This window comes from Diuraphis noxia, unplaced genomic scaffold, assembly GCF_037042655.1.
Source record: "Diuraphis noxia isolate RWA-SAM2 unplaced genomic scaffold, SU_Dnox_SAM2 contig0003, whole genome shotgun sequence".
Classification (NCBI taxonomy): domain Eukaryota; kingdom Metazoa; phylum Arthropoda; class Insecta; order Hemiptera; family Aphididae; genus Diuraphis; species Diuraphis noxia.
This window is the reverse complement of record NW_028301713.1, coordinates 62572248-62587154: the sequence shown is the minus strand read 5'-3', so window position 1 is coordinate 62587154 and position 14907 is coordinate 62572248. Positions and strand designations below refer to the sequence as shown.

The 14907-nt window shown below is 26.9% G+C and overlaps 3 protein-coding genes across 6 annotated transcripts in view; 1 reads left to right on the top strand and 2 right to left on the bottom strand.

The window, feature by feature from the left end:
- The window catches only part of PDZ-GEF (PDZ domain-containing guanine nucleotide exchange factor), a 73328-nt gene extending 71537 nt beyond the window's left edge, over positions 1-1791 (top strand). For all 4 annotated transcript variants that reach the window (XR_016190772.1, XM_015511102.2, XM_015511100.2 and 1 more), the window contains one exon: positions 19-1791. Coding sequence is in view for 3 of the 4 variants with exons in the window: in XM_015511102.2 (XP_015366588.1) it covers positions 19-50 (32 nt within the window). In the remaining variant the exon portion in view is untranslated. The remainder of the gene's footprint in view (positions 1-18) is intronic.
- Positions 1792-2372: 581 nt separating this feature from the next.
- LOC107163608 (uncharacterized) lies at positions 2373-11057 on the bottom strand. The gene is made up of 9 exons (XM_015511081.2): positions 10811-11057; positions 10586-10745; positions 10290-10502; positions 9348-9734; positions 6433-6616; positions 4782-4957; positions 3261-3393; positions 3043-3188; positions 2373-2941 (listed from the first exon to the last, which is right to left on the bottom strand). Exons 1-9 carry the CDS (start codon positions 11055-11057, stop codon positions 2722-2724), a joined length of 1866 nt encoding a protein of 621 aa, XP_015366567.2. The 3' UTR covers positions 2373-2721.
- Positions 11058-11412: 355 nt separating this feature from the next.
- Positions 11413-14907, bottom strand: knk (cytochrome and DOMON domain-containing protein knickkopf). The gene is made up of 13 exons (XM_015511074.2): positions 14615-14907; positions 14328-14544; positions 14077-14185; positions 13820-13985; positions 13683-13755; positions 13443-13617; positions 13124-13366; positions 12921-13056; positions 12390-12582; positions 12229-12329; positions 11918-12172; positions 11744-11851; positions 11413-11679 (listed from the first exon to the last, which is right to left on the bottom strand). Exons 1-13 carry the CDS (start codon positions 14667-14669, stop codon positions 11483-11485), a joined length of 2028 nt encoding a protein of 675 aa, XP_015366560.1. The 5' UTR covers positions 14670-14907; the 3' UTR covers positions 11413-11482.

Genomic DNA, 14907 nt, shown 5'->3' with positions numbered 1-14907 from the left:
TGTTAAATATTTTTTTAGATGACGAAGATGCACAAGTGTCTGCTGTATGACTAGTCAACCACCCATGATGTAAAAATAAAAAATGGCCATGAACATATCAAAACAAAAATTGCTTGTAAAAATTTAAAAAAATATTATTTCCATTAATTTTTAAGTACAAATTATTAATTTTGAATGTATCGTTTATATTATGATATATCCAATGTAATGGTATAACGTTAAAGATTTTTTTTAAGGTTCTTCCAAAATACTTAGTACCTAATTTTCTTTTTATCTTTTCTACCAATTTTTCAATTTTAATTCGCGTGGAATAACAAATATGTTAAAAATAAACACTGATCTAGTTATCGTTTTTATTTTATTTTTTATGTATATATATATATATAATATGTATCACTATATATGTAATTACTTTAATAACATGTTTTTTATTTTGTTATTTAATTTTACCGACCAAAATACAAATTTCAATCATTATTATAAAACACTGATTATTATAGTTTTAACTTATCTTTCGACATAGGATATAGTACATATTTTAATTTAAAAGACGCCTATCATTTACATAACATGTAAGGTGTCTATTGTTTTGGTCGAAAAAGTATTATTATTTTTTATGCTATTATAATTTAACTGGTTTAATCAAATTGTCTAAACCAACCACATTACGTAATCTTGATTAGATTATTGATTTTGTGTTATGATTTATACTTTATTTTTTTTCATTTGTTTTAAATTTTATTCCTAAATTTTATATTGTATATCTAACTTGAATTTTAATTTATGTATTGTTGCTACTGACTGAGTATGTGTAAATCATTCGTAAAGATTATCGTGTTTTTTAAATTGTATTTTTATTTACTTTTTACCATGACATTAAGCTATATGTATATGTTGAAACATAAACAAAATTATGCCAAATCATAATTATTACTACGATCACTGGTATTCTAAATCCTTAACAAATCAATACTACGCCTTATTCTACTAGTCATACTCTGTTTTGGAAATAGTAAAAAGAAAAAAAAAATACAACTATTTATGAATATATACAAAATTTATTTTAACACTTCTAAGTACGTAGTGTATTTCTGGGATAAAAATTTGATAGTTAAAACGTATTATTTTTTTTAAAGTAAACTGCACAAATACCACTTTTAGTCTTTAGATTTGAATTTTCTACTATATTGAAGTTTATTCACAGAGTATTAAAGAAGTTCAAATTTAATACAAATCTTATTATTTCTTTTGTACATCTAGTGAGGAAGTTTTTCTAAAAGTGTGTATTACGTACATTATTTTTATCTAGACTCAAGTGCATGTGACTAATGTAGCTTTATCATTATTCACTGGTCTACAAATTATTAACAGAAATATTTAAAAAAAATTATTATTTAAATACATACTAGAAAGCGTCACTCACAACCAATGTTTTAAACAATATGGAAGGAATGGATCATGGAATCATGATGACAATCCCAACCCTTCACTGCCATTTCAAGACAAAAATATTATATACAGTTATGTCTACTCACTGTTACTATAAAAACTGTCCCATGTAAACCTATAGATTTATTTACAACTAAGATAGAAATGAAAATTGAATGTTTATCTTTACGACATCAGGGTCACATGATTGGTAACTGTTATACTTATAATAGTAAATAAATGTAATTATGAATTATACTGTAATTTAATACCTAAAAGTGCTAAAAATGTAATCAAATAAATAAACAGAAATCAAATAATTATAACATGGTAAATACTTAATATATTTGCACCAGAAGTTAAGTCTTAGATTTTTACGTTATTTAAGGAGTGCCCTGTGTGCAAAACCATTTCTTTTTTTCATATGAGAACCATCTTTTTTCCTAAAAATTTTTATTCAGAGTATACTCAAAATGTGATGAAATTCGAATGAGTAGTTTTAGAATTATTTAAATTTATGCAGGTACTGAAGGTAATAAGTTTGGCAAATATGGGGGCTATGATATGGCGAATCCTATAAAATCTTAATATGATTCTTTTGTGTGGTCTATTTTGGAGTAGATAATGTCCATCAACCGTCACAGTACCACATACCTATATATTTGTTTCCCATACCATATGCAACACCAATTATGCAAAAATCATCCAATAAACTGAATGATGAGTATAGCCAATAAGTAATAAGGATCCATTAGCTCCATAGTAATATAAACATTTTGTTTACTTAGGCACCAACTTATATATTTGCATTACATTCGGTGGGTAATTAATTAATAGGAACATTTTCTTAAAAAGTCACTTAAACCATATTATATGGTCCATATAATATTTTAAAATAAATGTATTACGTGATCTCTCCAAGTAATAACAAAAGAATTGTGTGTTCCAGCAGCATATACACAGATATTTTTCAATGATTATATAAAAAAATTATATACCTATAAATTAATACAGTATGTACTTATGTTTATGAGAGTATTTTTTAATTGCATATATTTTTAAACATCTATAAGTATAGTAAAAAAATACCTCTACCAATGGATGGTGATGAACACCTATAGGGGGAGGGGCTAGTTGCTGAATTATATTGTCTAAAAACTCAAAATTACTGTTGTCACTGAATGCCATCACCTTCTTTCTCATGACCAATTGGTTAATTGGTACATATCTGTATGATTATAATGATTATCTGTTTTAATTTTATAGAAAAAAAATGATAATAAAAGTGCATATTCATTTGTTTGTCAGCTGAATATACTGCCGAGACAATTGTTTGTTATATTTTGCTTGTTCACGGACTGATTCTTTTAATTCATCTAACTTTGATATCAATTCTTTTTCCCTTCTTAAACATTCCTCTTGTTTTTTCTTTATCTCGTACCGTTTTTGGAATACCTTGCTATCCAAAATTATATAATTTTCTCTCATTTCAACAACCTTCAACATTTGCGTCCTAAATTAATTTTATCATAATTAGTTATAGAAATTATGAAATAATTGTTCTATAATGATTATCCCACTAATACGTAATGTAAATATACACTGAAGACTGACCAATAGTTATGAATAGCTTCAAAGATATTTTCAAACTTTTCTGCTTTGATTAAATTTATTTCTATTTGGCGTACAACATCCAATTGAATATTTTTATAATCTTTTTGTAATATTTCCACAGTCCCATACTGAACACTTATAGTTTTCTAATAATAAAATAACAGCATTTTAGATTTACAGGTTTGAAGAGTTTAATATTTAATTATTTGATAACTTACATCTAGTTGTTTGATTTGTGATTTAACATTTTCAATTTTTTCTTTAAATTCCGGAGCAAACTCTATTAAGCAGTTGCTTATGTTATTGTTTTTATTCTTTTCGTATTCGACCAGTGATACACATTTTTCTAATCTATATGTAATAGGTGATTTGAAAAATTAATTTTTATACTTATAAAACATTTTCAGATGACTAATAATATGCAGATTTCGTTCTATAAATAGAAAATGTTGTACGTCTAGGGCATTCACAAATTTGGTGATTTGATTAAATTCTAATGCAGTTGATTTATAGGGTATATTTAAATTGTATTCGACTCATTGGTTTTCAAATGATTTCTATTTTATACATATTAATGATTACACTTGTTAACTGTTTAAGTCTATAAGTGTAGGAACTAGTCTGAAAGTGTAGGAACTAGGCATAGGCGTGTCCACAGGTCATGCCTGTCATGCACAGGCATGACCTGCAAATTTGATCAAACTTACATCATAGTACATTTTGATGAATAATATGAACCTTTTTTTCTCAATTTCTATTTTAATATTACATTTTTTGTTTTTCATCATGAGTATAATTCAAGGTAATGTCCCCAAATCCTAACAGAAAATTTTTTTTGAGGGGGGGGGTGGATTGGCAGTTTCCCCATCCCCTAAATATGCCACTGTTGTGCATGACCTGCGAATGAGGTCTGGACACGCCTCTGGAACTAGGAGTAAACTTGAATTAGAACAAAATGTTTTTCAATATTTATTCACATATATTTTTTGTTTTTATTTACTTTTTTTTAAATTGTTCCCTACAGTTAATTTTTGTGTTAAAATGAATACAATTTCTGTAATTATAATTTTTTTTTTTTTCTTAAACTGATATATTATCTTCATGTGATAGAACATCATAAGACTAAGGTGAGAATATATTCATTGAAACAAATAAATTATTTTTAACAACAGAAAAACTATAATCAATAAATATTGTAACAATAAATACATTGAAAAAAATTGTGCTTAAGGCAAGTTGAAAATATATTTCTTTTGATAAATAAGTTACTTGTGATAACTGAAATTATATTTAGATGCACAACAATTAATTGTTATAAAAAATATTGAAAAGCATAAATTTACCACTGATTTTGAATAAAATATATACCTAAGATAAAATATCAGGGTTAGAGTGATATTCTATTTTAATGAAATCATTTAAATTATTTAAATTATCATTAGCAATTATTATTACCGACATATATTTTATAGGTATCATAATATATAAATAATGTAACTATCAAAAACAGCTATTGATCAATATTACTGTACATTATTATGTTTTAGTGTACCTAATATTAAATCATTTTAACCATTTTAACTCTTCAAACATGTTCAAAGGCTTATAATAATATAGGGCTATCTCTATATAATTTAAAATTAAGCTCAGTGATTTAACTAACTGGAAATTAAGATTAATTGGGGAGGGGTACTTCTGCTATTCCGCATTAAATTTGCTTAAAAAATATATTAAATTACTTATGTTCAAGTGGTCTGATGATATTGTCATTGTAAAATTTTATTTTTTCTTTAGTTTCTCCATTGTAATACTTCGTAATAGAATTCATTATTTCTAATTGTTTTCGTTTTTTCCGCTGTTCCGATGTTATGTTTTCTAATTCTTTTGATTTTTTTTTGTTTTCTAATTCAATATTCTAAAACCAATTTAGAGAAGACACAGCTTTAAAAAATAAAGTGTGTTTCAGGATTTAGAATAGTGTAATTTAATAATCTATTATTAATTATAAGTGCACAGGATTGATTTTAATAAATGGAAAAAATGTGGCTAGAGGCTTAGGGTACATTATATTGTTGATCCGGGCCTGGGTATTCACCAATGGAAAATGGACATTTGAGTATTTGACATTTCCAAGATGGATAAGACTATTTTTTTTATTACCATTGATTATTTATTGGATGGAGACAGAATATTCTATTTTATAATCAAATAATCAATGCTATTACAGAATACATATGTAGTCAGTGATATTGTACTAAAACAGTAAATAATGAAATGTAGAAAACTGCTTAATACATAATCTACTTTTGTTATTACTAGATACCTGCAGACTGTAGTGTATATAATATCAATGGCGTGGCGATGGGGATAATCGAGAGCATCTCAGTTTTTTTTTGGTGGGTGATGGGTGACTCTGGGTGAATGGGAAATAATTTAAATTCATAATAACGAATTTAGGAAAATAACACATAAAATTATATTTTAATATTGTCTAATATTGATATAAACGAAAGCTAAAGTATCCAGTATAGGCAGTGGTTACTAACCATTAGTTGGTAATAATACCTACCTAGTACCTAATAAGTACAATTGTCTGTGAAAAGCAATCAACCCCCTCCCCCCAACTCTATTTCCAATTGAGAGACAAAATTATTGTCGATGGGTGGGTGGGTGGGTGGGTATCGCAAAAATATAATTGCCTCTGAAAATATTGGAGTTCGCCACGCCACTGTATAATATTATATTTATAAATTTGTGTCACTAAAGCTACTATAGTTATCTGATCTTTTAACCAACTAGTCGATACAAACATACTAAATCAAGGCTCCTTGCCTGTTCCCACTCCCTCCCATGTCTATATTTACACAGCCTTCATACTTTCAATTTATAAACCAAAGGGCTAAGACCTATAAGTATTTAATTGTATTTGTGTAGTACAGTTATATTACATAGGTAGTCAATCAAACAAGTAACATGCACAAAAGGCTTTCCCAACAGCATAATAATATAGTAAGTACTTGACAATAATTGCAATTAATATGTAAAACTCTCTTTTAACAGTTTTAACTTAACTTTTTTTTTCAGCCTAGAAAATAGTTAATAATTTAAAAGTACTAAAATGTGTATTAAATGCATTTAAAATAATTTCTTGTTTGGATCTAACTACAATCCTATATATGACACACACAGACACTCACGCAAAGTATGGTTGCGCTTCTAAGTTAAAAACTATTTTAATAGCTTTCATTAACTTAAGATTAGAGTAATGTGAAGTAGGTATATATAAAACATAAAATATTTAGTCTATTTAAAATGTATTAGGTAATATGATATAAACTTGATCATTAAATAGACATTAAAATTAATAAAATATGTTTAAGACATATATACCTCTAACTGAGACCGTTTTTTTTTTATTTCAACTTGTGCATCTAGTATGATTTTATCTTTATCAACACACATTTTTTCTAGTTTTTTTATTTTTATATTTTCATCTTCAATTTGTTGACGTTTTATGATTATTTCTTTTTGGTTTTCTTTTATTCTACTTTCAATATTCATTAAATATCCCAGGCTATTTTAAAAATAAACTTTAATTAATAACAATAAAAAAAAATAATAATAAAACTAAATATATCCTTATTTAAAGAGATTGAAAAAAATATATTGTTTATTATACTATAAATAAAATAATTGTTAAAACTGATTAATTGAGAAAAAATGTTACACCACTAAACCATAAAAAAATTGAGTATGACACTGCATATTGCAATTTATCCATCCTCTTTAAAAAGATGTTGCACACTTGCACACTATATTTTGTTTTCACTCTTTACCCACCCTCGAAAAAGCAAATTTACATTTAGCGGAACCAACCTTGACACCCTGTGTTATTACTTTTAATCTTATTCGCCTTTAAGTTTATAACATTATCCATGTCTCTGCATTTGCTATTTTATGATATTTTAATATGTATATAAGTTAAAAGTATGTAAATTATTAAAATTTAAAAATGCTCACAAATTGCATAAAAATTAAAATACTTATCACAAAACAGCCATTGTAATGCAGGAGCACAGCTAATACTCTTAGCTTTAAGTATGATAATAGGTTTATAAGCTATGGTATTAGCAGTATTAGATAAGATTTCAACAAACAAATTTGAATTTACTTTAAAATCTATTAGTGATCTACTAAAAATAAGTTTTGGGGAGGTTAAATACTTAAATTAAAATGTGGCATAGCCAATCTCACATTAACATCTGAAATTTACAATTAAGATAATTATTTTATATTAGTTAAATTTATTCAATGAACTAATGGTATTGTTACAAAATAATGTCTATTTTCAATCCCCTTATGGCTTAGGACATATTTTTATTCTTTATTCGTTTTTATACTTAAATAGAAAATTATAATAAGATTTTAATTTTTGTATGACACAAAAAAATTTTTTAATTTTTTAATGTAGGCCCAGAGTCTAGAAAGATGATTGACCAATTGTTTAGGCCCTAAACTTTAGGGTATAATCTTTTTTTTATCCATCTTTTGATGCCTACTGAATAATTAATAACTTCAAAAATCAAATTATGAACAAACCTGAAACCATCTACCTTCAGCAAATTATTATTACGACACGTCACACATACATGAAACCTTCAAATGCACAAAAAAGGGACTGCCTTCAAGCCAGCCCTGATGCAGAAAATAACCTACCTACATCTAAGTCGCTATTTTCATTTAATTTATAGTATATACCTAAATGAAAATTAATATAATTTAACGTAAAATATCTATACAATACGTCTCATTATTTTATGGTGAAAAAGGGTAATGCAAAACAATGTAAGGGTTGCAGGAGAAAGTGTGACAACACAGCATAAACTTATGGTTATGGAGATCTAGTGCAATAAAAAAAAGGGTGACCAGAAGGGAAAATATAAAGAAGGAAGCAAGAATAAGGTGGTGGAAATTATGTGGTGAGAATGAAAAAGTATTAACAAAGAAAATGAGAGAAATTGATATAGTGAATGTAGAAGGGAGTATAAACTAAGTGTGGGAAAGTGCGTAGTGGATAATATTAGAACTTTGAAGTGTGGCTAATACTGTGTTAGGTAAAAGCAGAGATAAAATGCCAGAAGATAAACAAACATGGTGTTGAGAAAAGGAACTGCAACCCATAATTTTAAAGAAAAAAACCCAGTTTAGAAAAATGAAAAATAGAAAAGCAGTAGGTCCAGATAGAATACCAGTAGAAGCTTGGAAAGTGCTAGGGAGATTAGGAGTAGACTGGTTGAAGAGGTTCTTCAACAGTTATTTTGTGTAAGACAAGTAATTGAAAAGTATAGAGAGAAAAAAAGGAAGTTATGTATGATTTTTATTGATCTAGAGAAGGCCTACGATAGAGTTCCTAGAGAGGTTTTGAAACAGGCATTGATGAAGAATGGGTTGTCAAAGGCGAATGTAAATATCATTGAAGACAATTATGAAGGAGCGAATACGAGGGTTAAAAGCTTTGATGGTGAAACCGAGGTGTTTAGGGTTGGAGTTGAAGTTGGAGTGCACCAAGGTTCAGCGTTGAGTCTTGAGTTTTTACTTGTTTTCTTTAGTAGGTAATAGACAAAATTACAAAAAGTATACATGGTGAGGTTGAGGTACCATGGTGCATGTTGTTTGCTGATGATGTAGTGTTGGTTGGAGATAGTCTGGAGGAGGTGAACTATAAACTGGAAGAATGGAGGGAAACACTTAAGAGAAAAGGGTTAAAAATGAGTAGAAGTAAAACTGTGTATATTGAGTTTAATTTTCATCTTGAAGATAAAGTCTTAAGAGTAAACTAGAATAGGTATATAGTGAATATGGTGGGAGGTAGTGGACGAAGTTGAAGTTGATAGTTTCAACTGTTTCAAGTACTTATAGGATGCATATTAAAAAGAATGGTGGTTTTGACAAAGATATTGTGAATAGGATTAAGTAAGAATGGATGAAGCGGAGAGAAGCGTCAGGTGTTTTATGCGATAGAAGAATCCCATTTAGGTTAAAAGGTAAATTATTTTATAAGACAGTAGTAACTAGTAAGGCCGGCGATGATGGATGGATCGGAATGTTGGGCTATAGATAAAACAATGGAGAAAAGAATGAGTGTTGCAGAGATTAGAATGTTAAAGTGGATGAGTGGAGTGATGAGAGACGACAGAAAAAGAAATGAGTATTCTATACAATATGTATAATACATGTAGTAGGTACACCATAACATGATAATTATTAATAAATAATAATAAGATATCACCTCTAAAACACTTAACCTGTGTAGAAGAATTTCTTCAGTAACAGGAATCTTATTGTGTAACTCATTTAAGTTTATAATTTTTTCTTCAACTATTATTTTAACATTGTTATATTTTTGAGTCTGATTAAATATGCGACTAATAATTTTGGAACTTGCATATTTAATATTGTCCAAGTCTTTATTTATTTCTGTATGAATATTCCCAATTTGAAATTGGAGATTATTACAATAATCAAATTTTTGTGTGTTTACTTCAACAAGTTTATCAATATTTTTGTACATTTTTAAAATTGTTTCTCCCTCCCAAATTAAACAAATTTCTAATTCCAGACATTTGGCCCTCAGTGATAGACTTTTTGATACTGATTCAACTTTATTCATAATGTTATTCTTTACAATTAACCTATATTATATCAAAAAAATTGTAAATCATAAATAACAATAATTTATAACTACCTAGGTACTTCTAGTAGATATTTAGTTTTATTAAATAGTTTTTCATCAATCATTAGTTATTACTGCATGTTATTAGAAAGTTATTAATCAAAAAGATATTGAACTATTTAAACTACCAAAGCAATCGAAGCATAATAGATTAATTAAAATATTTTAACTAACTAATAATAATGTAGATTATATCCAAGACCTAAAAATTAAATATGAATTTAATATAGAAAATATACTCAAACTAATAAATAATAACGATTACTACAGTCTACAACAAGCATAGGGTATCTAATAATTACTAAACCACTAGGTATTGTTATAAGTAAAACCCATAACTTCATCATGACAAAATATAAGCAATTGCAAAAGACTCATAGTATTTAATATTTAGCTATTTAGGTACAGAATCTCGTTTTAAATTTTTATTTTAAATTTATTGGTAATATAAGATAGGTACGGACGGTACGGTATAAATATACATTTTTACCTACAAAATGAATATTTAACATACATGTTTTGTTGATATTTAATTATCAATTTGCGAGCTTCATTAATTAACAAGACATTTTCATCATTTTTTTTTAAAAGACTTTCTTTCCATTTGCAAAAAGCATTTTTTATTATAACATCTGTGTTATTGAACTTGTCAATTTCTTGATTTAGTATATTTTTTTGTGAATTTAATTTCTGGTAAATGTCACTAGTTTGTTCATCAAGTAATAAGCTAATAAATTATTAGTACATTCTATAAAACATTCAAGTATAGCATACTGTCTTTATTAGATTAATCTGTTCTTAAAAACTTACTTTTCTTTATAGTATGCATTCAAAACATCTGTAGTTATTCCAATTGATTTTGTTACATCATCAACTTTAAAATTAATTTCAACTTCAAATGCTTGCATTTTTTGTTTGTAGTAGTCTTCATTATTTATCATCCGCATTGACTGAAGCATTTTTTTGTCATCTTTGTTGTAAAAAAATGATTATATCTATTGTTTTTTTGATATATCACTACTTAAAATGTATTACCATAAATATTTAGAGTTGTATGGCAAATTTTGTCGGAAAATAAATTACTTTTAATATAATTTATTATTGCCTGACAATCTGTTTGTACAATTTGTATGTACTCATAAATAACATCAGATATTGATGGATCAAACTCATAATTGAAACTAGAATGTTTTATTTCAGATATTAAGGTCATTAGAGATTTCACTTTTAATTCTACACATTGTATCAATTCATTTCCAGAAAAAGTCTTATATGCAGTCATTGCAACAAAAAATATTATATATATTATATTTATACAGAGTTTAAGAGAAATAATAAATAATTAGATTTAATAAATAAATAACTCTTTTTTTTATTAAATTATTGATGGGGGTTGTATATGATATTTCATAGAATTATTTTCAATGTTTTAATTAAATTATTGTTGTTATGAGCAACCGATTTGATATACTATTAATAAATATTTTTAAAATTGTTTTTATCAATTATGTAATAATAAGTGCTTAACAACACTAAGATTGATTTTGAATATTTGTATGTACATAGCTTGGTGATTTTTTGATAGTAATTAATAATTCTGTTTTAGATATAGATATTGCTTTTAAAAGCATCAACAATTGTTTTTATGCATAAATTATTTTATTTTTTATAACTGTATACTGTACAAATATATTTAAAACTAAAATATCACATTTGAGTAAAAATTAAGTAGAACAAAATTCCTAAGATCCAATTAAATTGTACTTGAGCAGCTGAATTTCTACCTGTACTAAATTTATCAACAATATGTAACTTCCAACCCATATTGCTTTGCACAAAACTATGGTAATATACTATATCCGGCCAAGAAGAATTTGGTTTGAATTCTAAAACGGCTGGATCTCCTAAAATACATAATTATTTTTAATTTTATTGAAAACTCTTTACTAAAATGATGCTTTAATTTACCTGGTTCACATCTCATATCCAATGATTTATTGAATTCTTTAAATGAAAGAAAATTATCATCTAAACGGCGATCAAATCCCTTTCGTTCACGTAAACATAATGGACCCGCTAAATACATTAAAATATTGATTAGGAACATATTTAAAATTATAATAACATAACAGACTTATATACCAGAAGTAGGTCGAGCTTGTCTTCTTAATGTATATTGAACACCAGCTAATATTCTAGTATGTTTCTGTGAAACATCTGTCATACCATCATAGCCACCATTTGGTTCATCTGTTATTACAAATGGATGATAATACTGTGAACTATGGGGGTTGTTTCCCCCATAAATATGTATTACATATGTAATACCACGTTTCAACCATATTTCAGGTATTAAATATCCATTTATAAACCATGCAAGACCAGGTGAAGGTAAACCTACAGCAAAAAATTGGTTTCAACAAGTTTGAATATAATAAATTTAAATTACTTACCCGTTAGACCTTGAAATCCTTTTTTCCCACCTGATGGACCTAAGGTAGCAGTCATCATACGTAAACTCGAATCAATAATTTTTGGTTGTTCCCATACATCTCTGAAAATAACAGTTATTTAAAAAAATAAAAATAAATTTACTTTATGAATAAAAATTTACTTTTTTAAAGTTTCAGTATTCACAGTAAATGGGTAACATGTATCAATTGGAGGTTTAGGATCTAGATCGAGTTTTAATACACTTCTTGGGAAATAATCATGAATACTGGGTTCTTTTTGATGATTCATACGACCAATTGCCCAGATCATTGAATTTAATGTATTAGTTTTAAATTCTTTATCTCCAACATCATCTAAAATTAAAAGTATTATTTTATATTAATATTAGAATAAACTATAATTTTGAATCTTATAATTCAAACCATAATAAAAAAAAATTGGAATAATGGAATATTATTAGATAAGTATGTATATTAAACTATAGCACCATTGCAATTGCTTAACAATAATAAATTATATAATAGAAAGTATTAAAAGTTCAAAACATAAATATACAATTAAACTTAAAGAAATTGAAATGTTTGTAATATAAATCAAAAATGTTGAATCATCATAAACATTTAAAACAGGTGTATACAAAAAATATAATAACTTCCATTAGATTAATTTTATATTAATTAAATAAACATACATGATTGTAAATTTCTTCTATATGTTATGATATTGATCCCATTTTCTCTAGTTGCAGTATGTACTTGATTGTCATCTAATCCACCAACCAGAGTGTCTTTACAAACTCCTTTATACTGCCCCAGAACTTTCACACACTATATTAAAAATCATTGTTATTGAAATATTATTTTGAAAATTGAAGTAAAAAATATCTCTACAAACTGGAGATTTATCCGTTATATTATAATCCATTGCTTGGCCTCTAAAACCATCGATGTATGTTATAGCAATATCAGCTCCTAGCATTTGAGGTGCTTCTTCAGATCCACTAAATCCAAATGCCATATAATTATCTTCATCTATTTGTCCAGCTAGTCTTATTGTAATTTGAGGGCCAAATACTTGCCAACTTAGTTGAAGCTTTTTATGTAATTGAACACAATGCATAATATTTTCTATTTTATCCTAAAATAAACATCAAAAAAATATTATTTATATTACATTTTGCAAACAGTTGTTACTTCATTGTGATAATACTCACAGCGACTTTTTGTAAAGATGGAGGTACATTCGGTTCATCCGGTATTAAAACCCATCCAAAATTTTCTTTAGTTTGTAAATCATACACGCTCAACCAATCTATGTCAAAAACTGTAGTATCTCCAACCAATTCTAGTATAATAGTTTCGTTTAAATAAGTTCTTAAATTATCTAGGCTGTAACAAAATCAAATTAATCAAATACATGTTAAGTAAATTACTTCTGTAAAATATCTACTCACTATCCTGATTCATCTGGAATTTTTCGCCCTTTAGCTGATGGTTGAGGTCCATTCCCAACAATAAAGTATGTGTCTATGAAAAATTTAAAAATTGTTTAATTTCAAGATATAATATTTGCTATTAGATTTATATTTACCTTTTCCAGCGCCATTATAAGAAAACATAGGAATCTTGATTGTTTTAGAGTCTAATATTTCAATTGGTCCAGATGAAACTCCATGTGATTTAGTTGTAAGATCACCAATTATTTGTTTAATTGGTGGTTCAAAATCTTCTGGGACATAAACATCACCAAACGCAATCTAAATTATGTGAAGCCATGTAGGTATATAATAATTTTATAATGTTGATAAAATATTTATTCTTGTTAAAATAAGATATTGAACTTCTTACATTTTTTGATAGATCGTAAATAGCAAGCCAATTTATATCAGTCAATTTTTTATTATCGGGAAGAGTTAATTTCAATTCTTTTCCTAAATATCGTTTAAGCACATCAGTCCTGTAATGATAATATTACAAAAAAAATTGCTTAATAATATTTTAATAGATTTTCATTCCTTATGTAGGTAATGAATTTGTCATTAGCAAATACCTACCAAAAATAAGAATAGATTGATAATTTAAGAAATCATCTTTCTTACCGTCCATATTCATTAGCCAAAATAAATCCTTGAGGCCCTGGTCTACTAGAAGCACCTGCCCAGAAAAATGCATCATTCGCACTACCATCAAATGTGAAATCTGATATCAATAGTGTATACTCATTAACAGCATACACTTCACCACCAACTTGATGATGATATGAATTCAGAGTTCCTAGTGATTTACCTCTATACTCAGTACTCATGACATTGTTTCCTGTGGGATAAAAACGATGTTAATAAACTTTTTTTTTTTTTTTCTAGGGCATTTAAGTTTCCACAATTACTTTCGAGTAAAAATATTAAACATAATAACAAACGGGTCATTAACGCTGGACACATAATTTTGTTCAGTTATATATAATAATACAATAATATTATTTAAAACGTATAAACTATTTTTAGTAAGAATTTAAACATTAAGGCGGTAAAGTCTTTACATTTTGTTCTGTGGTTTAATCACGTAAATTATTTTTATCTTTAAAAAAAATTACATTATCACCGACATTCACAAGAATGGCATGCACGATGTCAGTGGCAACTACCTGTTGTTACCTTCCAGCAGACTACTGAGAACTGA